At 48.8% G+C, this 26,229-nt stretch overlaps 1 protein-coding gene across 2 annotated transcripts in view; it reads left to right on the forward strand.

Moving 5' to 3' along the window:
* NRN1L (neuritin 1 like) overlaps window positions 1–20,933 on the forward strand; it is a 27,209-nt gene extending 6,276 nt beyond the window's left edge. For both annotated transcript variants that reach the window (XM_067471156.1, XM_067471155.1), the window contains exons 2-3: window positions 14,526–14,709; window positions 20,237–20,933. In XM_067471156.1, coding sequence (XP_067327257.1) covers window positions 14,526–14,709; window positions 20,237–20,522 — 470 coding nt within the window. In that variant the 3' untranslated portion in view covers window positions 20,523–20,933. The remainder of the gene's footprint in view (window positions 1–14,525; window positions 14,710–20,236) is intronic.
* Window positions 20,934–26,229: the final 5,296 nt, after the last annotated feature.

Below are 26,229 nucleotides of genomic sequence, written 5' to 3' on the forward strand. Positions count from 1 at the left end.
AGAAACTAAAAAACAAAAATGACATTACAACGCATGCGCAAAGCCACACATACACATATATATGCATACACATACACACACACAAAGCACATACACACAGACTGGGCCACAGCAATGCATGGCAGGGAGTGGCTAGTTTATTCTCTAGACCAACTTGGGCCCTCCCTCCCTCCCTCCCTCCCTCCCTCCAGGTGTTTTGGACTTCAGCTCCCAGCAATCCCAACAGGCCCCTTCCTGGGAGTTGTAGTCCAAAACACCAGGAGGGAGGGAGGGAGGGAGGGACAAGTCTGGCACATCCTATCAGCAGAGTTATAATATCAAATAAAAATAACAATGCTACAGCAGAAGCTTGCTTTATTACAGCTTCCTAGTGGAAACAAAAAGAAAACACAGAGATCAGGCCAGACCCAAGGCTGCAGGCAGATGCAAACCATCAGAACAGCAGCAATGAGCTCCACCCGCACCCAATTGACCAAACCCAAACCACAAGCATTCCAACAATTAAAGGCACAAACCCACAAACATCACCAAATACATTCAATGAACAATATAATTTTGCACATTTTACAGTACTTCCAACACTCCCTGTGTGTAAAATCATCAAGGTAGAAGGGACTCCAAAAGCCATCTAGTCCAACCCCTTCTGCCATGCAGGGAGGCACAATCAGAGCACCCCCGACAGATGGCCATCCAGCCTCTGTTTAAAAGCTTCCAAAGAAGGAGCTTTGACTCGACTCCGAGGCAGAGAGTTCCACCGTTGAACAGCTCTTCTCACCCCTGAATCCAGTTCCTCGTGTTGTGCTGACCCCCAATCACACAATTATTTTTGTCGCTACTTCAGAACTGCCGTCTCGCTCCTGTCATGAATCGTCACATCAGGATCTGATCTGCAGGATATATTTTCTTTCACTGGACCAAATGTGGCACAAAGACCTGATATGCTCAAATTTGAATACTCGTGGGGTTTGGGGGGGGGGGTTGATTTTGTCATTTGGGAGTTGTTCTTGCTGGGATTTATAGTTCACCTACAATCAAAGAGCATTATGAAGTCCACCAACAATGGAATTGAACCAAACTTGGCACACAGAACTCCCACAACCAACAGAAAATTCTGGAAGGGCTTGGTGGGCATTGACCTTGAGTTTGGGAGTTGTAGTTCACCTACATCCAGGGAGCACTGTGGACCCAAACAGGGATGGTTCTGGACCAAACTGTACACAGATATTCCTCTCTAATTTCCTATAGAGAGCTTCCGCTTCCTTGTAGAAGACTTCCTCAGCCAGTTTCAACCTTAACAAAATCTTCTTCAGGTGGAAAATTACTAATTTTTGCAAAATAAAGTGGTGTAGGAATGGATTCTGAATAGCAAGTATATTCACATGTTTCAAACCTATTTCTACAAGGAAGCAGAAGCTCTCCATAGGAAATTATAGAGGAATGCCTGTGCACAGAAACTTTTAAAAAAATTCCTTTCTTGATTTTGTCATTTGGGAGTTGTAGTTGCTGGGATTTATAGTTCACCTCCAATCAAAGAGCATTCTGAACTCTACCAATGATGGAATTGAACCAAAGGTGATACACAAGACTCCATAACCAACAGAAAATACTGGGTTTGGTGGGCATTGACCTTGAGTTTGGGAGTTGTAGTTCACCTACATCCAGAGAGCACTGTGGACTCAAACAAGGATGGATCTGGACCAAACTTGGCACGGATACTCAATATGCCCAAATGTGAACACTGGTGGAGTTTGGGGGAAATAGACCTTGACATTTGGGAGTTGTGGTTGCTGAGATTTATAGTTCACCAGCAATCAAAGAGCATTCTGAACTCCACCAATGATGGAATTGAACCAAACTTGGCACACAGGACTCACACAACCAACAGAAAATACTGGAAGGGTTTGGTGGGCATTGACCTTGAGTTTGGGAGTTGTAGTTCACCTACACCCAGAGAGCACTGTGGACTCAAACAAGGATGGATCTGGACCAAACTTGGCACGGATACTCAATATGCCCAAATGTGAACACTTGTGGAGTTTGGGGGAAATAGACCTTGACATTTGGGAGTTGTGGTTGCTGGGATTTATAGTTCACTTACAACCAAAGAGCATTCAGAACACCACCAATGATAGAATTGGGCCAAACTTCCCACACAGAGACCCCCATGACCAGCAGTGTTTTGTGATGGTCCTTGGTGATCCCTCTGACACCCCCTCACAACCCCCCCCCCCCCCCCACGGTCCTGACCCCCAGGTTGAGAAACGCTGTCCTGAAGTCAGGAAGAAGAGCTGCTCAGTGATGCCGTGGGGCTAGCCTGACCCACCACGTCGTCTTGATTTTCTCGGCCCGTTCTTTCTCTCTGGGTTTTTAATGCGTGTAAATATACTGCATCCTCTAATGCAGGCAAGGGCAGACTTGCTAACTTGGGGCCCACATGGTGAGCCAAAATGGGGTAGGGGGGCCTGGAGGGAGGGAGGGGGTTCCTCCCCTTCTTCCTCTTCTCTTTCAGAGGCAGACAGTGAAGGAAAGAGGGGAAAGTTTGGTGGAGATGGTGGGCAGGAGAGGAGAAGTCCACCCCTGAGACCCTCCCCGTATTGCCTCCTCCTGAGACAGGGTCAGAGAACTGGAAGAGACCCCCAAGGGCCACCCAGTCCAACCCCCTGCCATGCAAGAAGGCACAACCAAAGCACTCCCTGCAGACAGCCCGGGAGTAGATGGTGGGTGGGAGAGAAGAAGTCCACCCCTGAGACCCTCCCCATATTGCCTTCTCCTGATCTAAGGTCAGAGAGCTGGAAGAAGGAAGGAAGGGTGGAAAGGAATGGAGGGAAAAGAAAAGGAAGGAAGGAGAAAGAGAGGGAGGGAAGGAGGAAGGGAAGAGAGAAGGAAGGAAGTATAGGATGGAGAGAGAGAGAGAGAGAGAGAGAGAGAGAGGCTGGGAGGGAGGGAGGGGGTTCTCCCCAAGACCCTTTCCTCCCCTTCCTCCTCTTCTCTTTCCGAGGCAGAAAGTGAAGGAAAGACGGGGAAAGTTTGGTGGAGATGGTGGGCGGGAGAGGAGAAGTCCACCCCTGAGACCCTCCCCGTATTGCCTCCTCCTGAGACAGGGCCAGAGAGCTGGAAGAGACCCCCAAGGGCCCCCCAGTCCAACCCCCTGCCATGCAAGAAGGCACAACCAAAGCACTCCCTGCAGACAGCCTCTGCACTGAAGAGGAGGAAGGAAGGATGGAAGGGAATGGAGGGAAGGAGGGAGGGAAAAGAGAAGGAAGAAAACACAAAAGAGAAGGAAGGAAAGACAAAAGAGAAGGAAGGAAGGAAGGAGAAAAGAGGGTAAGAAGGAAAGATGAATGAGTTGAAAGGAAGGAGAGAGAGAGGGAGGGAAGGAGGGAGGGAAGAGAGAAGGAAGGAAGGAAGGAAGGAAGGAAGGAAGGAAGGAAGGAAGGAAGGAGGGAAGGAAGGAGGGAGGGAGGGAGGGAAGGAGAAAAGAGGGAAGGAAGGAAAGACGAACAGGTTGAAGGGAAGGAGAGAAAGAGGGAGGGAAGGCGGAAGGGAAGAGAGAAGGAAGGAAGTATAGGATGGGGGGGGAGGGAGGGGGGGGCTGAGAAAGGAGCCCGAGGGGCTGCACCCGGACCCTCTGCTTGCCCGTAGCTGCTCTGAAGTCTCCTTTCAACGTACGGCGTCCCCATGAATTTCAAGGAGGGAATCTTCAGAAGTGCTTTGGCAAGTTCCTTCCTCTGGAACGCACCCGAAGACCCCATTGGTGTCCTGTCCAAGTCTTGACCAGGGCTGACCTTGGGACGCCCTTTGGGACTGCAACTCCCATCCACATTCGCAGTCAGTCCTGGATTCTGGGCATGACCGTCCACAGCTCTTCCATGCTCTGCTCTTCAGGTAGATCAGTGGTTCTCAACCTTCCTAATGCTGCGACCCCTGAATACAGTTGTTCCTCATGTTGTGGTGACCCCCAACCAGAACCCTCACATTATGAATCGCCATGTAAATAATGATCTGCAGGATGTACTTTCATTCACTGGAGCAAATTTGGCACAAATACCTGGTATGCCCAAATTTGAATACTGGTGGGGTTGGCGGGGGGATTGATTTTGTCATTTGGGAGTTGTAGTTGCTGGGATTTATACTTCACCTACAATCAAAGAGCATTCTGATATCCACCGACAATTTGGAATACAGAACTCCCCTGACCAACAGAAAATACTGGAAGGGTTAGTGGGCATTGACCTTGAGTTTGGGAGTTGTAGTTCGCCTACATGCAGAGAGCACTGTGGGCTCAAACAATGATGGATCTGGACCAAACTTGGCACAAACACTCAATATGCCCAAATGTGAAAACAGATGGGGTTTGGGGAAAATAGACTTTGACATTTGGGAGTTGTACTTGCTGGGATTTATAGTTCACCTACAATCAAGGAGCGTTCTGAACCCCACCAATGATAGAATTGGGCCAAAGTTCCCACCCAGAACCCCCATGACCAACAGAAAATACTGTGTTTTCTGATGGTCTTTGGCAACCCCTCTGACACCCCCTCGCGACACCCCCAGGGGTCCCGACCCCCAGGTTGAGAAACACTGAGGTAGAGCAAGGGGGGCAAACTCAGGTTCATTGTCTCTAAATTCAAGCTCCACGCTCCTGACTAAACAGAACAAATATCCGCCTTCTAGATGTTCCTGTATCCCAACTCCCATCAGTTCTAGTCATGGTGTTTAATGAGGAGGAATATAGGTGTTGTGCTCTCCCCTCCGTGGCGCAGCGAGTTAGACCGCTTAGCTGCTGAACTTGCTGACCAAAAGGTTGGTGATTTGAATCTGGGGGTGGGGTGAGCTCCTGCTGGTAGCCCCAGCTTCTGTCAACCTAGCAGTTCGAAAACATGCAAATGTGAGTAGATCAATAGGTAACGCTTCTGCAGGAAGGTAACGGCACTCCACGCAGTCATGCCAATGGCCACATGACCTTGGAGGTGTTTACAGACAGTGTAGGAGTGGAGATGCGCACCAGAGTCCCAGAGTTGGACATGACTAGACTTAATGTCAAGGGGAAACCTTTGCCTATCATACCCACAAGCCTTGTATCTAAATTCAAGCTCCACGCTCCTGACTAAACAGAACAAACATCCGCCTTCTAAATGTTCCTGTATCCCAACTCCCATCAATTCTAGTCATGATGTTTAATGAGGAGGAATATAGGTGTTGTGGTCCAGCATCTTGGAGCCCCCCCCCCCCCCCGTGGCACAGTGAGTTAGACCGCTTAGCTGCTGAACTTGCTGACCAAAAGGTTGGTGATTTGAATCTGGGGGTAGGGTGAGCTTCTGCTGGTAGCCCCAGCTTCTGTCAACCTAGCAGTTCAAAAACATGCCAATGTGAGTAGATGAATAGGTAACACTTCTGCAGGAAGGTAACGGCACTCCATGCAGTCATGCCAATGGCCACATGACCTTGGAGGTGTTTACGGACAGTGTAGGAATGGAGATGCGCACCAGAGTCCCAGAGTTGGACACGACTAGACTGAATGTGAGGGGAAACTTTTACCCCCCATACCCACAAGCCTTGTATCTAAATCCAAGCTCCGCTCTCTTGACTAAAGAGAACAAGCAGCAGCTGCATAGATATCCCTGTATCCCAACTCCCATCGGCTGTAGTCATGATGTTTAATGAGGAGGAATCCAGGACTTGTAGTCCAGCATCGCAGGATGGAATTGGTCTGCGGGCCTTGAGTTTGACGCATGTGTGGTAGAGAGAGAGAAAGAGAAGCATGTGAACTTGATCACTGAGTAGCGATGTCACCCCAATTCCTCTTGGTCATCATTTAGAGCCGATTCATTCCCGCGGCCTGGTTTCTCCCCATGATGGATCTCTCAGGCTGTCCCCTGGGCCCTGGGCCCTCATCCCCGTTTGGCCCTTCCTCCAGCAAAGTGTGTGACCTTCTCTGCATTCAAGCCTGAGCTGCAGGCTGGGCTCGTTCAAGAGCAACCCTCGAAGGAGGTCATGGGCTGGATGAAGGATAGCAAATTGACACTGAACCCAGGCGTGATAGTAAGGGTCCAAAGTGAAGCTGGAAGTGTGCCCAACGGCTCGAGATGGGGTCCCGCTCCCCCTGAAAAACTCTGTTTGCAGCTTGAGACGACCGATCTTGGACCAGTCCCTCCAAAGGCTGGGAACCTCTAGGCTGGACTCCTGCAACATGCGCTGTACTTTGGACTGTCTCTGGACCAAGTTCGTAAAGTCCAGTTATGGCAGGTACACCTAGAAGTCAGGAATGTTGGGCGAGTGGGCTTATGAAGAAAAGACCCTCCCCATGAATGTCCCGCAGAGTAACTTATGAGCAGCAGCAGCAGCAGCGTGACCCAGCACGCCAGTCGCCCAAAGTGATACAAAAGGGATACAAAAACACACAGGCCAATGTGATCTCTTCCGTGGGAGGCTTTTCTTTGTAGTAAAATCGTATAGTTGCACTATTTACAAGAACAAGGTTTCCACAAACAATTCTTAATACTTCCTTCTTTGCTTCCATGCTTGACTTCTTTCTCATGCAGATAAACAGCTTTGCTTTCACAGAGCCTCCTCTCACTCCAAACTTACTCAGGAGCTTCACACAGTAGCTTTACGCACAAGGCCTTCAACTTGGCACTTCTCTCACCGAAGCTTCTCACACTCTGAGGCCTTCTCACAGACTAAGGCCTACCTCACACTGACAGGACTACCTCACACAGAAGCTTCTCTCACAAACTAAAGCCTACTTCACACTGAGAGGCCTATCTCACGCAGAGGCTTCTCTCACAGACTAAGGCCTACCTCACACTAAGAGGCTTGCCTCACACTAAGAGGCCTACCTCACACAGAGGCTTCTCTCACAGACTAAGGCCTTCCTCACACTGACAGGCCTACCTCACACAGAAGCTTCTCTCACAAACTAAAGCCTACTTCACACTGAGAGGCCTATCTCACGCAGAGGCTTCTCTCACAGACTAAGGCCTACCTCACACTAAGCGGCTTGCCTCACACTAAGAGGCCTACCTCACACAGAGGCTTCTCTCACAGACTAAGGCCTTCCTCACACTGACAGGACTACCTCACACAGAAGCTTCTCTCACAAACTAAAGCCTACTTCACACTGAGAGGCCTATCTCACGCAGAGGCTTCTCTCACAGACTAAGGCCTACCTCACACTAAGCGGCTTGCCTCACACTAAGAGGCCTACCTCACACAGAGGCTTCTCTCACAGACTAAGGCCTTCCTCACACTGACAGGCCTACCTCACACAGAAGCTTCTCTCACAAACTAAAGCCTACTTCACACTGAGAGGCCTATCTCACGCAGAGGCTTCTCTCACAGACTAAGGCCTACCTCACACTAAGAGGCTTGCCTCACACTAAGAGGCCTACCTCACACAGAGGCTTCTCTCACAGACTAAGGCCTACCTTACACTAAGAGGCCTACCTCACACAGAGGCTTCTCTCACAGACTAAGGCCTACCTCACACTAAGAGACTTGCCTCACACTGAGAGGCCTACCTCACGCAGAGGCTTCTCTCACAGACTAAGGCCTACCTCACACTAAGAGGCTTACCTCACACAGAGGCTTTTCTCACAGACTAAGGCCTACCTCACACTGAGAGGCCTACCTCACACAGAGGCTTCTCTCACAGACTAAGGCTTACCACACACAGAAGCCTCTTCTCTCAGACTGAGACACTCTCCCACTGAGGTAAACTAACACAGAGGCCTACTAAGGCACAGGCACACCTGCGTATACCGAACTGCAGCTTTTGCTGAGTCATTGCAACCATTTGATCCAATGGAGCCATGGGTTCAAATGACAGGAAAGGAGATTCCACCTGAATATTAGGAAGAGTTTCCTGACTTTATGAAGAGCTGTTCAGTAGTGGAACTCTCTGCCTTGGAGCCTGGTGGTGGATTTTAAGCAGAGGCTTCGTGGCCATCTGCCGGGGTGCTTTGATTGTGCTTTTCTGCATAGCCGAAGGTGGTTGGCTCAGACTAAAGCTTCTCAACCAGTGTGTTCTTGGTAACCCTGGCATTCTGTGAAGGTCACAAATGGTTCCAATTAGAGATTGCAATTCCGAAGCAATAAACTGTAGACGGAATGCTTCTTTACGGAGGGATTCCCTGAGACCAGGAAACGAGTCTAGTGGTTCCTTCAGGGGAAGAAGGCTGAGGAGAGAATCCTAGAATCAAAGAGTTGGGAGAGACCTCCTGGGCCATCATCCAGCCCAACCCCATTCTGCCAAGAAGCAGGAATATTGCATTCAAATCACCCCTGACAGATGGCCATCCAGCCTCTGTTTAAAAGCTTCCGGGGCAGAGAGTTCCACTGCTGAACGGCTCTCACAGTCAGGAAGTTCTTCCTCATGTTCAGATGGAATCTCCTCTCTTGTAGTTTGAAGCCATTGTTCCATTGCGTCCTAGTCTCCAAGGAAGCAGGAAGGAAGCTTGCTCCCTCCTCCTCCCTGTGGCTTCCTCTCACATATTTATACATGGCTATCATATCTCCTCTCATCCTTCTCTTCTTCAGGCTAAACATGCCCAGCTCCTTAAGCCGCTCCTCATAGGGCTTGTTCTCCAGACCCTTGATCATTTAGTCAACCTCCCTATGACATATTCCCTTCTCATATTTATACATGGCTATCATATCTCCTCTCATCCTTCTCTTCTTCAGGCTAAACATGCCCAGCTCCTTAAGCCGCTCCTCATAGGGCTTGTTCTCCAGACCCTTGATCATTTAGTCACCCTCCCTATGACATATTCCCTTCTCATATTTATACATGGCTATCATATCTCCTCTCATCCTTCTCTTCTTCAGGCTAAACATGCCCAGCTCCTTAAGCCGCTCCTCATAGGGATTGTTCTCCAGACCCGTGATCATTTTAGTCTCCCTCTTCCTCTGGACACAGTATTCCAGCACAGAGTCAATATCTCCCTTTAATTGTGGAAGGCTGCCTCGTCCTTTTCTGTGTCGGAAAGCGAAGTCCGGAGGGATGAGGGCTAAAATATGCGCTCTCGCTGGCTGTGCTATTCTGGGTTCTTTGGTTCCAGCTTCCTTTTGAAAAGAAGTTTAATATCGCGCGCGGAAGAGGCCTATTCTTCTCCTTCGGGGCCGGAGCAGCCGCTGCCTCTCCTTTCATTATGCCACACAATGATGGGACCTGAGCCGGAGCGGAGAGGGCGCGCTCCGCCTTTGAGGGAGAGGCCAAGCCTCCAGACCTTTAATAAAGTTCTCCATCCCAAGTGAGGCCGGAATTCATAAACAATTATGGCACAAAAGGAGGAGAAGGAGGAGGAGGGAGGGGGGGGGGAAGAGAGAAGAATTGGGCACGAAAGCCACCCCAGCAGAACCTGCAGCTCTTCCAAGGTTGGCTTCCTTCAGGGTGATCTTGCGCCTTGTTGGGAAATGGAACCGCATTTTAAGAGGATCGGTAGAGTTCTCCCTTTTCCCTCTTCGCTCCCCTCCTTTCATAGAGTCCTAGAGTTGGAAGGGACCTCCTGGGCCATCATCCAGTCCAACCCCATTCTGCCAAGAAGCAGGAAAATCTCATTCAAATCACCCCTGACAGATGGCCATCCAGCCTCTGCTTCAAAGCTTCCAAAGAAGGAGCTTCCACCACACTCCCTCCGTGGCAGAGAGTTCCACTGCTGGACAGCTCTCACAGTCAGGAAGTTCTTCCTCATGTTCAGTTGGAATCTCCTCTCTTGTAGTTTGAAGCCATTGTACCATTGTGTCCTAGTCTCCAGGGAAGCAGAAAGGAAGCTTGCTCCCTCCTCCTCCCTGTGGTTTCCTCTCACATATGTACACATGACCATCGTATCTCCTCTCTGCCTTCACTTCTGCAGGTTAAACATGCCCAGCTCTTTAAGCTGCTCCTCATAGGGCTTGTTCTCCAGACCCTGGATCCTTTGAGTCTCCCTCTTCCTCTGGACACATTCCAGCTTATAGTCAACATTTCCCTTCATTTGACACAGTGTGATTCCAGGTCAAGTGGTCTAACCAAGGCAGAATAGAGCATGAGGAGCATGACTTCCCTGGATCTAGACACTAGGCTCCTATTGATGCAGGACAAAATCCCATTGGCTTTTTTTGCCGCCACATCACATTCCTGGCTCGTGTTCCCCTTCTTCCTCCCCACGAGGAGGACTCCAAGATCTTTTGCCCATGTCCTGCTCTTGAGCCAGGCCTCCTCGTCCCCCGTTCTGTCTCTTTGCATTCCGTTTTTTCGTATCTCACCCCTTCCATACCTGATATTGACTTGACGATTCATAACAGGAGCAAAATGACAGTTATGAAGCAGCAATGAAAACAATGTTCTGGTTGGGGGTCACCACCGCACGAGGAACTGCCTTAAGGAAGGTGGAGAAACACTGACCTCAAACATATATTCTGAGGTATTGTCCCCTTATGTATGACAACATTTACCTGACTGCCTCCAGACTCCACCCCAGGTTCACCCAACATTTTCTCAGTCTCATAAACGATGGTGGTGATAGAATCATAGAATGAAAGAGTTGGAAGAGACCTCCTGGGCCATCCTCCAGTCCAACCGCATTCTGCCAAGAAGCAGGAATATTGCATTCAAATCACCCCTGACAGATGGCCATCCAGCCTCTGCTTAAAAGCTTCCAAAGAAGGAGCCTCCACCACACTCCGGGGCAGAGAGTTCCACTGCTGAACGGCTCTCACAGTCAGGAAGTTCTTCCTCATGTTCAGATGGAATCTCCTCCCTTGTAGTTTGAAGCCATGGCTCCATTGCGTCCTGGTCTCCAGGGAAGCAGAAAACAAGCTTGCTCCCTCCTCCTTCCTGTGGCTTCCTCTCACATATTTATACATGGCTATCATATCTCGACGACAACAACAACCGCAACCCATTTCAATCTATGAATTCCATTCAATGTAATTTGCCTCATCAGTGTTCTTCTTTCCACCATTTCTGATCATTTATAATCAGAACAGTTCGTGGCCCGTCTTTTTCCCAAGGAGACTTCTCCTTCTCCTAAAAGGCCCTTTAAAGGAACAGAGTGGGACCAAGGCCCAAATAGTGCCCCGGAGTGTGGTGGAGGCTCCTTCTTTGGAAGCTTTTAAGCAGAGGCTGGATGGCCATCTGTCAGGGGTGATTTGAATGCAATATTCCTGCTTCTTGGCAGAATGGGGGTGGACTGGATGGCCCATGAGATCTCTTTCAACTCTAAGATGAACTTCCTGACTGTGAGAGCCGTTCAGCAGTGGAACTCTCTGCCCCGGAGTGTGGTGGAGGCTCCTTCTTTGGAAGCTTTTAAGCAGAGGCTGGATGGCCATCTGTCAGGGGTGATTTGAATGCAATATTCCTGCTTCTTGGCAGAATGGGGTTGGACTGGATGGCCCGTGAGGTCTCTTCCAACTCTAGGATTCTATGAGGAAGAACTTCCTGTGAGAGCTGTTCAGCAGTGGAACTCTCTGCCCCGGAGGGAGTGTGGTGGAGGCTCCTTCTTTGGAAGCTTTTAAGCAGAGGCTGGATGGCCATCTGTCAGGGGTGCTTTGAATGCAATATTCCTGCTTCTTGGCAGAATGGGGTTGGACTGGATGGCCCAGGAGGTCTCTTCCCACTCTAGGATTCTATGATTCTATGATTCTAAATAGCCTTCAGAACGACCTCTGCGGGGTCACATCCTGGCCAGCCAGGGCAACTTGCCAATTGAGGATGAGAAGCCCGTGGCACCCGCGGGTGTCAAGCCATATGCCAGCCCAAGCCCACAGGCTCACCACGAGATTAGAATTAAGCGAAAGTCACACTCAAGGACTCCTCGCTCCAACGCATCCCTATTGCAGTGCCTCCCAGGCTGCAACACAGTTCCTACCAGCGTTGAGTCGGGCCGGAAACGTCCCTGCGGAGCCGGTTCCTCAGGACTGCGCCTTTCCCAAACGAGTCCACCTGGCTTGGCTTCTCCTTCTGCAGTTTGGTCCAGAAAGGAGAAGAGGTCGGCACCATCCCTCCAAGCGTTAAACCCTCTCTCTGGGGAGGCAGAATTTGGACCTCTCCGTGGAGCAGGCAGAAAGAGTAGACACAAGGGGCAATTCTTTGTGACTCTCGAAACATGTGGAATAATCACAGGATGTCTTAAACCTACACCTGTTGATAAACTCTACAACAGAGGTCGTAATGCCGCGACCCCTGAGTACAGTTCCTCCTGTGGTGCTGACCCTCAACCATAACATTATTTTTGTTGTTACTTCATAACTCTCATTTTGCTCCTGTTGTGAATCCTAATGTCAATATCTGATATACAGGATGTATTTTCAGTCACCAAATTTGGCACAGATACCCCATATGACCAAATTTGAATACTGGTGGGTTTGGAGGAGATTGGTTTCATCATTTGGGAATTGTAGTTGCTGGGATTTGTAGATAACCTACAGTCAAAGAGCATTCTCAGCTCCTCCAGTGATGGAATTGAACCAAGCTTGGCACAAAAAACTCCCACGATCAACAGAAAATACTGGAAGGGTTTGGTGGGCATTGACCTTGGGTTTTGGAGTTGTAGTTCTACATCCAGAGAGTACTGTGGGCTCAAACAATGATGGATCTGGACCAAACTTGGCACGAATACCCAGTATGCCCAAATGTGAGTACTGGTGGGTTTTGGGGAAAATAGACCTTGACATTTGGGAATTGTAGTTGCTGAGATTAATAGTTCACCTACAATCAATGAACATTGTGAACCCCATCAATGGGAGAATTGGGGTAGATGATGCGCTCTCTCTTTTTGATCATTGTCTGGGTGGAAAGCCTTGAGAGAACCTTAACGTAAGGTATTTAGAGCTTGCAGAACACCCATAACGAATAACGAAGGGGTCCAGGTTGGGGCAGGATGCTGGAGGAATGGTCCGTGTCAGTGTCGCTTGAGTGAGAAATGGGAAACGTCTGAAAGGCAATGGGTCACAAATGATAACATGTTGGTGCAGCCAAGTTGTGCAAGGACATTTTTGTTGGGCTAGTTATGCTAATTTACACAGAATTACTTGCATGTAGTTCATGTTCATGCTCCCCCCCCCCCCCCATTCTGTCACTTAGTAAAAGGAGCCCCCAGTAGCGTAATGGGTTATTGTGCCGGCAGGACTGCTGACTGAAAGGTCGGTGGTTTGAATCCCGGGAGCAGGGTGAGCTCCCACCTGTTAGCTCCAGCTTCCCATGTGGGAACATGAGAGAAGCCTCCCACAGGATGGTAAAATATCTGGGTAACGTCCTCAGCTTATACTCGAGTCCCAGGTTTTTGTGGCCAAATGAGGTGCCTCAGCTTATATTCACTACGTAGATATATGACATTCCGTAGAAAGCTGAAGACCTGGATGTTTGTGCAGGCGTTTGAGTAATTTAGTGCAATTCTGGTAATGTGAACATAGGAACGGAACAATGGACGATGAATTTGGATGACGTTTTGGATGACGAGGCGATCGGGGGGGGGGGGGGGGTTGTGATAATTGTGTATTGATGTTGTTATTGCTAGTTATGAAATTGTGTAGTTTAACTGCTATGGTATATTGATTGCTGCTGTTTTTATTGTCTTTGTGTTTACTGTCTGGAAACCGCTGTGAGTCGCCCTCGGGCTTGAGATACAGCGGTATACAAGAATAGTAAATACATAAATAAATATAGACATAGACCTCTATATGCTGCCTGAAGAGATGGCCTAGGCGGCCTTTTTATCCTCGGAATCGGCCCGTGAGGTAGTTGAGGCAGAGGGAGAAGGGGCCACGAACCACATCTCCCTCCGGACGGAATTTTGGGATTTTGGCCTGCATCAATAGGAGCCTAGTGCCTAGATCTAGGGAAGTCATGCTCCCCATGCTCTATTCTGCTTTGGTTAGACCACATCTGGAATATTGTGTCCAATTCTGGGCACCACAATTCAAGAGAGATATTGACTCTAAGCTGGAATGTGTCCAGAGGAGGGAGACTAAAATGATCAAGGGTCTGGAGAACAAGCCCTATGAGGAGCGGCTTAAGGAGCTGGGCATGTTTAGCCTGAAGAAGAGAAGGCAGAGAGGAGATATGATGATAGCCATGTACATATATGTGAGAGGAAGCCACAGGGAGGAGGAGGGAGCAAGCTTCCTTTCTGCTTCCCTGGAGACTAGGACGCAAGGGAACAATGGCTTCAAACTACAAGAGAGGAGATTCCATCTGAACATGAGGAAGAACTTCCTGACTGTGAGAGCCGTTCAGCAGTGGAACTCTCTGCCTTCCCCGGAGGGAGTGTGGTGGAGGCTCCTTCTTTGGAAGCTTTGAAACAGAGGCTGGATGGCCATCTGTCAGGGGTGATTTGAATGCAATATTCCTGCTTCTTGGCAGAATGGGGTTGGACTGGATGATGGCCCAGGAGGTCTCTTCCAACTCTTGGATTCTATGATTCTATGAATAATGCCTTGGGTTTGGGGTCTCCCTGGTGCCAGCCCACCCCCCTCTCCGCCCGGGCTGCCCTTCTGGTCCTGGGGACGAGACCGAGCCCCGTGTTGTGCTTTGCGTCCGCTTGCAGTGTTCTCCGAGGAGCCCGTGACGCCGGCCGGCCAGAAGTGCAACACCATCTACAAGGGGTTTGCCGAATGCCTGATCCGGCTCGGGGACAGCATGGCGCAGAGCGTCCAGCAGCAGCAGCAACCGCAACCACCGCAGGGACCGGGCAGTGACCAGGAGCAGCAGGAGCTGGACACCATCTGCAAGTGAGTGAGTGAGTGCGCGGCGGCCCTTAGGGCTCCTCCGGCCTCTCACACAGGCTACGATCGATCGTCTGATAGAGCCATGGACACATTCCTATCCACACCACACGTAGCTCATTTGTAGTGCAATACAATACAGTATTTATTTATTTTTATTTATTTAGTACACTTGTATACCGCTAATATCTCAGCCTAAAACGGCGACTCATTGCGGTTTACAACATTTAAAAACAACAATATTCCAATTAAAAATATAAAACGCATACATATACAATACACAGTATTGGGCCACCAATACAGACCAATGCATCTCTTAGTTAAAATCATAATCCAATTTCGTTGTCTGTGATTGCCAGTCCTTGATCAGAGATTTCATCGCATTGGGTTAGCCGAATGCTTGCTCAAACATCCATGTCTTGAGCTTTTTCCGAAATACTATCAGCGAGGAGGCTGATCTTATCTCTATAGGGAGGGCATTCCAAAGCCGAGGGGCCACCACAGAAAAGGCCCTGTCTCTCGTTCCCGCCAGCCGCACCTGTGAAGCAGGCGGGATGGAGAGAAGGGCCTCTCCCGAAGATCTTAGGGTCCTGGTGGGCTGATAGGTCGAGATACGTTCGGATAAATATGTATTCAAAACAAAGAGCAACAACAACAACAACAACAACAAGTAGTGCAATACAATACAATATTTAAAACAAAGAGCAACAACAACAATAACAACAACAAGTAGTGCAATACAATACAATATTTAAAACAAAGAACAACAACAACAACAACAAGTAGTGCAATACAATACAATATTTAAAACAAAGAGCAACAACAACAACAAGTAGTGCAATACAATATTTAAAACAAAGAGCAACAACAACAACAACAAGTAGTGCAATACAATACAATATTTAAAACAAAGAACAACAACAACAACAACAAGTAGTGCAATACAATACAATATTTAAAACAAAGAACAACAACAACAACAACAAGTAGTGCAATACAATACAATATTTAAAACAAAGAGCAACAACAACAACAAGTAGTGCAATACAATACAATATTTAAAACAAAGAGCAACAACAACAACAACAAGTAGTGCAATACAATACAATATTTAAAACAAAGAGCAACAACAACAACAACAACAAGTAGTGCAATACAATACAATATTTAAAACAAAGAGCAACAACAACAACAACAACAAGTAGTGCAATACAATACAATATTTAAAACAAAGAGCAACAACAACAACAACAACAAGTAGTGCAATACAATACAATATTTACAACAAAGAGCAACAACAACAACAACAACACTTTATTTATACCCCGCTACCATCTCCCCAAGAACACCCGGAGGTGCAGTGGGTTAAAGCGCTGAGCTGCTGAGCTTGTTGATCGAAAGGTCGCAGGTTCGATTCCGGGGAGCGGCGTGAGCTTCCGCTGTCAGCCCTAGCTCCTGCCAACCTAGCAGTTCGAAAACATGCAAATGTGAGTAGATCAATAGGTACCGCTCCGGCGGGAAGGTAACGGTGCTCCATGCAGTCATGCCAGTGGCCACAAGACCTTGGAGGTGTCTACGGACAATGCTGGCTCTTCGGCTTAGAAATGGAGAGGAGCACCAGAGTCCCAGAGTCAGACATGACTGGACTTAATGTCAGGGGACGACCTTTACCTTTACCTTTACCTTCACCTATAATATAATATAATATAATATAATATAATATAATATAATATAATATAATACGGCGCTCCATGCGGTCATGCCGGCCACATGACCTTGGAGGTGTCTACGGACAACGCTGGCTCTTCGGCTTAGAAAGGGAGATGAGCACCACACCCCAGAGTCGGACACAACTGGACTTCATGTCAGGGGACTACCTTTACCTTTACCTTAGCATCTCTCCAAGGGACTCGTGCGCGGCTTACAGGAGGCCGAGCCCACAATACAATACAAGCAAAACACAATAACAATACAATACAAAGCAATTAAAATAAATCTCATAACACAAAAAGCAGAAACATTAAACAAAATACAGAGCACAATTAACATCCGTGGCTGGGCCAAATTAAGGTGTAAAAAATAATGCTAGGCAAGAACAAGATGCAGGAGGAACGCTTTCAATGGGCTTGAGTGTGGGCCTGCTTTTGACTGACGAGAGTCCAGTTAACCAGGATTGTTGTTGTTGTTGTTGTTGTTGTTGTTGTGTGCTTCCAAGTCCTTTCAGACTTAAGGCAACCCTACATCTAAAGTTGAGGGCGGGGGCACGTAAATGACCTCGGAGGGCTGCATCCAGCACGTAAAGATAGCAAAGGTAAAGATAAAGGTTTCCCCTTAATGCTAAGTCCAGTCGTGTCCGGCTCTGGGACTCTGCTGCTCGTCTCCATTTCTAAGCCAAAGAGCCGGCATTGTCCTTAGACACTTCCAAGGTCATGTGGCCAGCCTGACTGCATAGAATGCCGTTGTCTTCCTGCTGAAGCCATACCTATTGGTTTCCCCTGACATGGAGTCTAGTCGCGCCTGACTCGGGGGTGGCAGTGCCCATTTCCATTTCGAAGCCAAAGAGCCAGCGTTGTCCTTGGACACCTCCAAACTCATGTGGCCAGCACGACTACATGGAGTGCCGTTACCTTCTTGCGGAAGCGGTACATATTGATCTACTCACATTTGCATATTTTTGAACTGCTAGGTTGGCAGAAGCTGGGGCTAACAGCAGGAGCTCCTCCCGTTCCCCCGATTCAAACCACGGACCTTTCAATCCGCAAGTGCAGCAGCTGAGCGGTTTAACCCGCTGCGCCACCAGGAGCCTCTGTCTTAGATTATCTGTAATTAAGAGTTGAGCTCATGGAAAAGTTACTTTTTTCCCAAGAGCAGAATCACTGATCCAATGACTGTGAGGAATAGATTTTTTTTTAAAAAAAGTTTCCCAAACTTGGATGACAAGACCTCAAAAGACCACAAAACTTGGGGATGTTCCATTTTGAGATGTCACCCTAGTGCGTACATGGGCCAACTTGGGCCCTCCCTCCAGGTGTTTTGGACTCCAACTCCCACAACTCCTCGCAGCCTCAGGCCCTTTCCTTTTCCTTTTCTCTTTGGATTCCAACTCCCACAACATGGGTATGCAGATGATCCCTTCTTTGAGGGCAAAGGCATGGGCAGACTTGGGCCCTCCCTCCAGGTGTTTTGGACTCCAACTCCCACAACTCCTCACAGCCTCAGGCCCTTTCCTTTCCCTTTTCCCTTTCCACTTTGGATTCCAACTCCCACAACATGGGTATGCAGATGATCCCTTCATTGACGACAAAGGCATGTGCAGGCTTGGGCCCTCCCTCCAGGTGTTTTGGACTCCAACTCCCACAACTCCTCGCAGCCTCAGGCCCTTTCCTTTTCCTTTCCCTTTTCCCTTTCCACTTTGGATTCCAACTCCCACAACATGGGTATGCAGATGATCCCTTCATTGAGGACAAAGGCATGGGCCAACTTGGGCCCTCCCTCCAGGTGTTTTGGACTCCAACTCCCACAACTCCTCGCAGCCTCAGGCCCTTTCCTTTTCCTTTCCCTTTTCCCTTTCCACTTTGGATTCCAACTCCCACAACATGGGTATGCAGATGATCCCTTCATTGACGACAAAGGCATGTGCAGGCTTGGGCCCTCCCTCCAGGTGTTTTGGACTCCAACTCCCACAACTCCTCACAGCCTCAGGCCCTTTCCTTTCCCTTTTCCCTTTCCACTTTGGATTCCAACTCCCACAACATGGGTATGCAGATGATCCCTTCATTGAGGACAAAGGCATGGGCCAACTTGGGCCCTCCCTCCAGGTGTTTTGGACTCCAACTCCCACAACTCCTCGCAGCCTCAGGCCCTTTCCTTTTCCTTTCCCTTTTCCCTTTCCACTTTGGATTCCAACTCCCACAACATGGGTATGCAGATGATCCCTTCATTGAGGACAAAGGCATGGGCCAACTTGGGCCCTCCTTCCAGGTGTTTTGAACTCCAACTCCCACAACTCCTCACATCCTCAGGCCATTTCCTTTTCCTTTTCTCTTTCCACTTTGGATTCCAACTCCCACAACATGGGTATGCCGATGATCCCTTCATTGAGGACAAAGGCATGGGCAGGCTTGGGCCCTCCCTCCAGGACTCCAACTCCCACAACTCCTCGCAGCCTCAGTCCCTTGCCTTTTCCACTTTGGATTCCAACTCCCACAACATGGATATGCAGATGATCCCTTCATTGAGGACAAAGGCATGGGCAGACTTGGGCCCTCCCTCCAGGACTCCAACTCCCACAACTCCTCGCAGCCTCAGTCCCTTTCCTTTCCCCCCTCCGCTGCTTAAGTGCTTTGCAATTGCTTCCTGTTTAGAATCCCTTCTTTTGAAACAAAAATGTTCGGAGACCAAAGCTTCCGGCAACGGAAACGGGAACCTTGGTGGGCATCTCTGCTGTGGGACGGATGCGCTTTAATGTGCTTGGTGCGCTGCTGTGGAGTCACGGAGTCTGTAGTGTTGCAAGGTCTGAGCCTTCTCTGCCAAAGGACGCTGATGCCTCGCCAAACGATGAGATGGTGTTCGGCTGAGGCCATTAGATTAGAGGTGGGGTCCTTCCAAGAGGACTCCCAGGAGCTCCTGAAGCGCCCTCTCTATTTGCTTCGGCTCAGCACTAACATCGCCATATTTTGCAAATCGAATGCGCATCATAATTTTAGCAAAGTCATTTAGCAAAACAGGTGAGCATTAGATACAAGTAAATATGGTAATATCAAGCATAATTGCCCCCAATGGCGCAGCAGGTAAAGCCGCTGAGATGCTGAACTTGCTGACCAAAAGGAACTTGTTTCCCCATTTGCTTCGACTCAGCAGGAAAGTCAGTATATTTTGGGAATCTAAGGCGCACCATAATTGTTAGCAGTTTGAATCCGGGTAGTGGGGTGAGCTCCCGCTGTTGGCCCCAGCTTCTGCCAACCTAGCAGTGCGAAAACATGCAAATGGGAGTAGATCAATACATACCGCTTCCGCAGGAAGGTAATGGCACTCCATGCAGTTGTGCTGGCCACATGAGTTTGGAGCTGTCCAAGGACAATGCCGGCTCTTTGGCTTAGAAATGGAAATGAGCACCCCCCCCCCACCACCACCCCCAATCAGGCGTGACTAGATTTCATGTCAGAGGAAACCTTTCCCTTTCCCTTCAGGTGCACCACAACGGTGGCAAAGTCATGTAGCAAAAAATGGAGAGCCTTAGAGTCAAGTAAATCTGGGAATGTCTAGCATAATTGGTCAAAAGTGCAAAGGGTGAAGTTGCATCATGCATCTAATTAGTATCTTATTACACCTTCTTGACTTTCATTGTTCTTTTAATTAGTGGGTACCGTTTTCATTCGCTCATTCTTGTAGCGTGTTATTTGCAAGACCAGAAATGACGCGCGCAGCATCAGAGAGAAACGAGGCCGTTCTGGCTTCGAGGGAAATTGGAGCCTGGACAGGGCGCGTGGGCGCGTACAGAGTTCGGCCTGACTCTCGGTTCTCTTTCCTTCAGATCCTGGGACGACTTCCACAGCTGCGCGACCCAAGTGTTGTCCAGCTGCCCTGAGGAAGCGGCCAACATCTGGGAGTCCCTTCGGAGAGACTCCCGGAAGACCCAGTTCCAGGGCAACCTGCACGACCTCTGCAGCTCCCGGGCCCAGCTGGCCGGCAACGGGCGGGCCTCGGATGTGGGGGAGACCAACAAGGAGACCCTGCGGGGAGCGGCCCCCCGGCCCCCCTCCAGCCCTCTGGCCGCCCTGACTCTCGTGGCCGTGGCGGCTCTCGTGTCGTGCGCCTAACCCGGAAGCCAAGCCGGGAGGGGACCTCCCTCCCACTCCCACTCCACTCCCACTCGCTGTGGGGCAGAGCGCTGGCCCGGCACCCCCCGCTTCCAGAGAACCGAACCATGACTGATGCGTCTCCTGATGGCAGGGACGGGTGGCCCACTCTGTGGAAGAGGCCGGGGCTTACCTGTGTTGCACCTGCCCTGCCCGGAGGAGCCAGCCGCATGGTGTGAAAGGTGATGCTCCTCTCCGTACGCACTCGGTCTTTCTCGCGAGCACTCTCCTCTCCCCAACCTCCTCCGTCCCTTCTTCTCTACAAACCACGCCAGGGAGAAGATTTTTCGGTGTCATGAAAAAGCAGCACATCCTACACTATGAGTTTACTCTAAATTGGATCCAGATTGACATAAATCCCAGTAGCTTCAATAGGTCTGCTCTAAAAATAACTAAATACGTATTCAGTCGGGGGGGGGGGGGGGTGGTGGTATTTTTTTTTACTGAGTTTTCTGCCTCAAGTACCAAAATAATTTGGTTGAGTTGCTATGATTTTTCTGGGCTGTATGGCCATGTTTGAGAAGCGTTCTCTCCTGATGTTTCACCCACATCTATGGCAAGCATCCTCAGAGGTTGAAGGGATTCCTGCCATAGATGTGGGCAAAACGTCCGCAGTTCATGAAGCAAGAGTTCACTCCAAACTCTGTCCCTCTCTGCTTCTCTCTTCAAACCTGTCTTTCTCTGCACCTGAACAAAAATGTAACCGTAATCAAAAGTCCCAGGCTCAGCCGTCTCCCCGGGCATTGCCCGACCAATCAGCTTTGTGCATCTTATTTTGCAGTTGACACACACATGTTAGCAGATTCCTTGCATGCTCCAACATGTTCTCCCATTTGGAGGGTGCCTTACAGCCTCAAAGAGCCAGATAGCGGCACTGGTAGGTTGTTTATTTGTTTGTTTGTTTGTTTATTTATTTGGGGCACTTGTATCTCGCCCTATCTCACCCTCTGCAGAGGGACTCAGGGCGGCTCTATCCAGGTTTCATCTCTCGATTGAGACCCAAAGGGGTTCCCTTTATGTGTGCTTTTTCTGCCCTGTGCTCTCTGCAGGCATCCTGCATTTGGGAGGTTAGAGATGTTTCTTTTTGGGGGATTAAACTGTCAATATCCACCAGGCAAATTGTCATCCAAAAAAAAGAGAACAATCCACGCCCCCCCCCCCCCCCCGCAAGCTCTCAGGCTTGTATCCACTGGATTCCACAGGAGGGAGAAGGGACCTGCACAGAAAATGATGAGCAAAAAGGTCCTTCCCTTATCTCTCATCTCACTTGGCATTCTCTGTCCCTGCACCTGCTTCCATGTTCCTTCTGCACACACTTCTGCACCAGCCCCATAGCCGGAGGGAGGGAGGGAGGGAGGGAGGGAGTGTGGGAAGTCTTGACCATCCAGCTCGAAATCACCCACCAGAGATGTCCAGGGGTGGCTTCCCGCCAGGGCCGGCCCTTCCTTCCTTCACAAAGCCGCCGCTCTGTTGTTGCTGTTCTGCAGAGAGAAGTCAGCTGGTGAACGTCCGAAGCCACCTGCTCAGGTGTATCTCTATATTTCTATTAAAGGGCACTTTTACATTTCTCTTGCCTGGTCCTATCTTGCACGCCACAGTCACACGGGTGTGGCCACTTAGTTTCCCAGCATCTCTTGCCTGTCATGTCGGTATTCCCCATCACACTTTACCTGGAAATCAACAATATTAACTTGGATAGGTTCAGAAAACAACACGTGAGTTGTCCTGTGGCTCATCAAGCAAGAACATGACTTCCTTAGACTTCTTGTTTAAATAAGGTCAGGTAACGAGGAAAATTCGGAGAGTGCCTTGGACCGCAAGAAGATCAAGCCAGTCCATACTGTTGTACTCCAAAGCAGGAACACCTCTGTCTTGAAACACCACGCCAGCTTGGTAAAATCAGCAAGCAGTTTATTGAAAAATGTATGTAGGCAAAGCAGTAAAAATAGCAAAAACGGCAAAGGTCCAACGCAAGTAAAATGGTCTCAAAGCTTCAAGGGAAAACAAGATCCATAGGTGCAGAAAAGCCCCATGAAACTAGGCACTTGCATCCATGAAACTAGACAGCAGGAAAAAAATCGTATACCAACCTAGAACTTGGCAAGAACTTGATTCATGAAACTAAGAGCACTTGAAACCAAGACGGTGATGAAATTCCAACGTTGACCTTGTTGCGGAACATACGTTACCCGAGATCATTTAGAGCACAATCAAGTAGGAAGGAGACGGAGACAGCAATTGATTTCAGGCATCTTTACTATCAAGGTTGATAGGACGTTCAGAAACAATATCTGAAGCGCACCGGAAGTCAGTCAGATTACAATATTTATAGCAGAAGTCCACTGGTTCGGGCATGCATAGAAATGTCTTGACATTTACACAATTATAATCATTAACAGAGGTCCTTTACGTATTGCCTTTAGCCATACACCACGATGACGCGTTATAATGACGTACTTCTAATTGTTTCAAATCTTAATTATTCCCATACTGCTTGCTGCCACAACCTGACTAAGGCAACTCTTTCCCAATAATCATTATAAGGCTTTATCAGATCCCAAAACTGAAGGGAAAGCATTTCTCTTGACCTTCTCACTAGATAAAGGTTTGTTATCTCTTTTGCTGTAAACGAACTAATCATTTTAGTCTCTGAAGACTTTGTCTCTGTTTACTAAAATAATCAGTACGCCCAAATTCGAATAGTTGTGGGTTTGGTGGGGGATTGATTTTATCATTTGGGAGTTGTAGTTGCTGGGATTTATAGTTCACCTACAATGAAAGAGCATTCTGAATTCCACCAACAATGGAATTGAATCAAACTTGGCTCATCACCAACAGAAAGTGTTTGGTGGGCATTGACCTTGAGTTTTGGAATTGTAGTTCACCTACATCCAGAGAGCACTGTGGACTCACACAATGATGGATCTGGATGATAGATCTGGACCAACCTTGGCATGAATTCACAATATGTCCAAATGTGAACACTGGAGGAGTTTGGGGAAAATAGACATTGACATTTGGGAGTTGTAGTTGCTGAGATTTATATTTCCCCTACAATCAAAGAGCATCCTGAACTCTACCAACTATGGAATTGAACCAATCTTGGCACACAGAACTCCGATGACCAAGAGAAAATACTGGAAGGGTTTGGTGGGCACTGACCTTGGTTTTGGAGTTGTAGTTCACCTACATCCAGAGAGCACTGTGGACTCAAACAATGATGGATCTGAACCAAACTTGGCATGAATTTGCAATATGTCCAAATGTGAACACTGGAGGAGTTTGGGGAAAATAGACCTTGACATTTGGGAGTTGTAGTTGCTGAGATTTATAGTTCACCTACAATCAGTGAGCATTGTGAACCCTATCAAGGGGAGAATTGGGCCAAACTTCCCACACAGAACCCCATGACCAACAGAAAACACTGTCAGTTCTTGTGGGTTTTTTCGGGCTATATGGCCATGTTCTAGAGGCATTTCTCCTGACGTTTCGCCTGCATCTATGGCAAGCATCCTCAGAGGTTTCTAGATCTAGTGTCTAGATCTAAGGAAGTAATGCTCCCCATGCTCTATTCTGCTTTGGTTAGACCACATCTGGAATATTGTGTCCAATTCTGGGCACCACAATTCAAGAGAGACATTGACTCTAAGCTGGAATGTGTCCAGAGGAGGGCGACTAAAATGATCAAGGGTCTGGATAACAAGCCCTATGAGGAGCGGCTTAGGGAACTGGGCATGTTTAGCCTGAAGAAGAGAAGGCTGAGAGGAGATATGATAGCCATGTATAAATATGTGAGAGGAAGCCACAGGGAGGAGGAGCAAGCTTGTTTTCTGCTTCCCTGGAGACTAGGACGCAGTGGAACAATGGCTTCAAACTCCAAGAGAGGAGATTCCATCTGAACATTAGGAAGAACTTCCTGACTGTGAGAGCTGTTCAGCAGTGGAACTCTCTGCCCCGGAGTGTGGTGGAGGCTCCTTCTTTGGAGGCTTTGAAGCAGAGGCTGGATGGCCATCTGTCAGGGGTGATTTGAATGCAATATTCCTGCTTCTTGGCAGAATGGGGTTGGACTAGATGGCCCATGAGGTCTCTTCCAACTCTAGGATTCTATGATTCTATGAGGTGAGAAAACACTGTGTTTCCTGATGGTCTTTGCTGACCACCCCCTCGCCCTCCCCCCAAGGGTCCCGACCCCCAGGTTGAGAAATGCTGGGACACAGGCTGAAACCCTTAGCCAAAAGGGAATTCTAGAATAGATTTTACTGTAGGTCCTGGCTGCTTCAGGTTTTATGCTCCTCCCTTGTTTCCATTGTTGACAGAACTGAAGAATCGTAGGGAAGTGGCTCGGATGCCACAAGTGTCTGCGATGTCAACCTTTTCCCAGCGTTGGCTGGTGGGAGGAATGGGAGAGAAGAGGGTGTGTGAACTGGCACATGTTCCCCCCTTAAGGGTATTAACGGCTTTGCGTGGATTTCGGCTCAGTGTTCCCAGTGCTACTTGTCCATAATGTAATTAATCTGCCTTTTTGCTTAAAGCCTCTGCTGAGTGCTCGGCATCACCTCTGCTCGCCTCGGCCCAATTAAGCCCACACGGGCATCAGGTCTGTGGCCGTGCCGCGCATCTCTTGGCACCTGCGCCACATTTCCCACTTTGGGGAGGGGGGGGGGGCCGTGTCCGGAGGGGGGGTTTCCTCTGAGCGTGACATGCCCAAGCGCACCCAGAGAGAGGCTTCCTGTGACTAAGCAGAGATCCCAGTCCACCGGTCTCAGGAGCCCAGGGCTGAAACCACGATCTCGCGCTGGCTCTCCGCATTGGGAGCTTGTTATTATTTTTCAGTTCTTTGCCAGAAAATTCCATGGTTGTTGTTTTTTTTGTTTTTTTTGTTGTGTCAGGAGCAACTTGAGAAACCACAAGTCGCTTCTGGTGTGAGAGAATTGGCCGTCTGCAAGGACGTTGCCCAGGGGACATTGCCTGGATGTTTTGATGTTTTATCATCCTTGTGGGAGGCTTCTCTCATGTCTCCTTTGCATGAGGAGCTGGAGCTGATAGTGGGAGCTCATCCATGACAAGGAACGGAATGAACCATTCAAGTTTGGTGTTCATTGTGATCTACTTTAACTCCTGATCTTGGGGGCGGAGGGAGAGGAGTCTCTGCAAAGTGAATACCTGGTTGGTTTGTCTTTATTACAAACTAGCTTGGGTACCCGGCATTGCTCAGGTTATTTAAACAAGTCAATTTTAATTGTACAAAATGCATGAAGTTGTGGGTGAACTACAACTCACATCATGCTAGGTCAACCCCGATAAACTCCACCAGTACTTAAAGTCTGTTATGTTGGGCAAGTTTGCTCCAGGTGTATCATCGGTGGGGTTCTGTGTGCTCGCTGGCTGCAGGAAAAACTACAACTCCCACTATGGCGAGTCAGTCCGCTCAAACCACTCCAATAGGTTGAGTTAATCATGGGGGTTCTGTGTGCCAAATTTGGTCCCAGCCCATCATCAGTGAGGGTCACAGTTTCTCTGGTTGTGGGTGAACTGCAACTCCCATAAAGGAAGGTAAGTTCCCCACAAACCCTTCCAGTAATCAACTTTCAGCATATCAGGTCTGTGTGCCAAGTTTGGTCCAGGTCCATTGGTGTTTGGGTTCACAGTACTCTCTAGATTTAAGTGA

The sequence above is a fragment of the Anolis sagrei genome, chromosome 8, assembly GCF_037176765.1.
Source record: "Anolis sagrei isolate rAnoSag1 chromosome 8, rAnoSag1.mat, whole genome shotgun sequence".
Taxonomy (NCBI): Eukaryota; Metazoa; Chordata; class Lepidosauria; order Squamata; family Dactyloidae; genus Anolis; species Anolis sagrei.